A 3459-nucleotide genomic window follows, 5' to 3' on the forward strand; every position below is an offset into this window, starting at 1 on the left:
GCCGAGAATGTGAACTTATTGGGTGATGACAGCGTAGCAAGAGATGATGCATCTTTACAAGCACTCGAGGTTGGTATGAAATTTAATGACAAAAATGAATTGTTTGATTACTACAAAAAATATGCATACGCCGAAGGGTTTCCAGTCAAAAAAAGGAACTCAAAAAAGGATGATGACGGTGTTGTAAGATATGTTACATTGACATGTAGTCGCGAGGGAAAAAGAAACAGTACTACAAGCGGTTCTTTAAAACCACAACCAACCATTCAAACAGGTTGTAAAGCGAGGCTGACTGTATCTATGGATAGTCGTGGTCTATGGAGAATTAACACGGTAAACTTCGAGCATAATCATAAGACAAGTCCATCAAAATCCAGGCTATATCGATGTAATCGAGAGTTGAGCGAACATGTTAAACGGCGGCTAGAAGTGAATGATATGGCAGGAATTCCATTACACAAAAGTTTCAACTCGGCAGTAGTCGAAGCAGGTGGATACGAAAATATGATGTGCGTAGAAAAGGATTGTCGAAATTATGTTGAACAAATTCGGCGTCTTAGACTTGGAGAAGGAGATGTCGTAGCAATACAATCTTACTTTTCAAAGATGCAAGCTAGTTGCTCCGAGTTTTATTTTAGTGTGGATTTGGATGAAGATTCGAGACTAAAGAACGTGTTTTAGGAGATAATAGGAATAGATAGGCTTATAAGGAGTTTGGTGATGTTGTAACATTTGATACCACGTATCTCACCAATAAGTATGACATGCCGTTTGCCCCATTTGTTGGTATTAATCATCACGGGCAATCGACCCTGCTTGATGTGGGTTGGTCTCAAATGAAGATACGGATACATTTGTTTAGTTGTTTAGGACATGGCTGCAGTATATGCATGGCGAAGCACCTCAGGGTATAATTACTGATCAAGACCGAGCTATGCAAAATGCAATTGAAATCGTATTCTCTTATACGAAGCATAGGTAGTGTTTGTGGCACATATTGAAAAAGTTGTCAGAAAAGTTTGGATACCACGTCGATAAAGGTTCTATTTTCTATACTATTCACAATTTGGTTTACGATTCACAATTTGTTCCAGACTTTGAAGAGGGGTGGAGGGTAATGATCGATACATATGATTTGCATGAAAACACCTGGTTGTTGGGATTGTATGAAAATAGATGTCGGTGGGTTCCGTGCTTTTTCAAAACCAGTTTCTGGGCAAGTATGTCGACAACGCAACGCAGTGAGAGTATGAATGCGTTCTTTGATGGGTATGTGCATTCGAAGACCTCATTAAAGCAATTCATCAACCAATATGAACGGGCTTTGCGAAGTAAAGTCGAGAAGGAAATTCAAGCAGATTTCAGGTCTTTCTCACAGATGGTACCATGTGCAACAAGGTATGAAATGGAAAAGCAATTTCAAGCCGTTTACACCATATGAGGTATGCGAGGAAGAGACAAACGATGAGTGATCGAAGAAAAAAATGTTCTTCGTCTCTTTCCAGAAAGATGATTGTGACATTGTTCGTAGTTGCCATTTATTTGAGTTTCGAGGAATAATATATAGGCATATGATTGCAGTATTGATCCGTAATGGCGCTAAACAAATACCGGACAAGTATATATTACGAAGGTGGCGGAGAGATGTGAGTAGAGTCCATATGAGGGTCGTAGTTAACTACGATGGGTTGATTACTACACCGGGGCAGTTGAGGTACGACAAATTGTGTCAATCTTTTGCTACATTAGCCGACCTAGTTGCAGATGATGAAAGCAAACCAGAAAACTTACAAAAATGGATCGACCATGAATGTGAACTGGTAACGACATCGAAATCCAATGTTGTGAGTAATATCCTATCTCCGCATGGTGCACCAATAGCATCGCAATGTGGACCATCATTAGAAACTATCACCAGTGGATGATGTGATCCTAAATGTGTGAAAAGAAAGGCGCACCAAAGAAACTTCGTAAGAAGAGCCCGTTAGAATCTAGTTCGAATAAGGGAAAGGTATATTTAACGTTAACATTAAAGCTAATTGTGTTTGAGTTATTTGCCTAATGCAACTAATTTGTTTGGATGTCATGCAGAGGCGTTCGAGTACATCCAAAGGAAATAGGTCGAAGTCCCAGCCAAGTAATGTTGGCGTCGAGGCAAACGACGTTCCAGTACATGAACAGTCACAACATTGCATGAATGCACCACCATTAACATATTCGCAACTTTTAATGGTTAGTACATATATAAGACGAAGTTATCTCAAAAAGAAAATATTTATCACAATATGAAATTCATTTATGTAGGGTGACCACGAAAGTGTTACATTCACACAACAAAGTTTTTTTCCTTCGGCCAACAACCATTTTCAGTTCAATGGTTGAGGTAATTATGTGGTTTAAACATTATACGCAAAAAATGCGTTATCCATTTTATGTCTTACTCGGGTATTAATTACTTTCTTGTTACAGATTTTCAGGCAACGCCGCATTTCTACCCGTGCTTACCGGACCGAGATGGAGGAAGCCATTGATTTTCTGGAAAGTGATTACATTTTCTCTTCTTGTTGAATGGATATAGAAATGTATTATAATTTTCACTACTATATGTATGTTGATCTAGTGTTATCTAACTTTCACGTCCTAAATAATATTATAAGTTTCTGACAGACTAATTTGGCATGTGCATGCAGCCTCTGAACTGGAGTTTCTGCCATCATGGTTTCAATATTTTGACAAAGAGCTAGTAACTGTTACCTCTTTTTCGAAACATGAAGCTTTTGATCATTCTTTTCGTTTTTTACACGGGTATGAACGTCGGTTATGAACATTTGATGCTCAAAGTCTCGATCCTTTTGTATAATTTCATCATTTTGGATGTCGAGAATGCAAAATTTTGCTTTACATTTCAGCCCAATTTGGTAGATTCTACATTTTGAATCTTGATATAGTTTGAGATTGCCTCCTTGCTTCTGCCAACTTGCTGATCTTAATTGCGTCAATTAATTGTTTGATTTGTATTTTGAACCTATATTATATATGTTGTAGGGATTTAGAAAATGGAAAAAAATTATCTGTGCGTGGATTTCCATTATGCAGTCATGTTTCGGGAGAATTTGTAATAAAATGATGATATTGCTTCTTTTGTGAACGCATTTTGGTACTGAGTGTTTTTTTTTATTAAAGATAAAACTTCATGTACTAACTGAAGGCTCAACAATGCTGAAATCTATGTTCGCTTGTTCTTCAATGTCTTTCTGAGATAATGGTGCCAACGTGAATAATTGATGCTTGTTATGTTATTTATTTGAGGTGAAAATGGATGATGAAGGTGCCATCTGGATTGGCTAGTCCTCTGCTTCATAACTCTTTTAGATTGCCCCATATCCACATCGATTTCTTAGCATCACCTGAAAACTGGTTCTCTTTAAACTATTTCTAATATCATATTAATTACAAGTT

General features: G+C 37.5%; 1 protein-coding gene across 1 annotated transcript; it reads left to right on the plus strand.

Annotated features, from left to right (window-relative positions):
* Positions 1-300: 300 nt before the first annotated feature.
* On the plus strand, positions 301-1925 carry LOC111390703. Its single transcript, XM_023015781.1, has 3 exons — positions 301-490; positions 1095-1398; positions 1568-1925. The coding sequence occupies exons 1-3, from the start codon at positions 301-303 to the stop codon at positions 1923-1925; spliced, it is 852 nt and encodes a 283-aa protein (XP_022871549.1).
* Positions 1926-3459: the final 1534 nt, after the last annotated feature.

Source organism: Olea europaea, unplaced genomic scaffold (genome assembly GCF_002742605.1).
Source record: "Olea europaea var. sylvestris unplaced genomic scaffold, O_europaea_v1 scaffold707, whole genome shotgun sequence".
NCBI lineage: Eukaryota > Viridiplantae > Streptophyta > Magnoliopsida > Lamiales > Oleaceae > Olea > Olea europaea.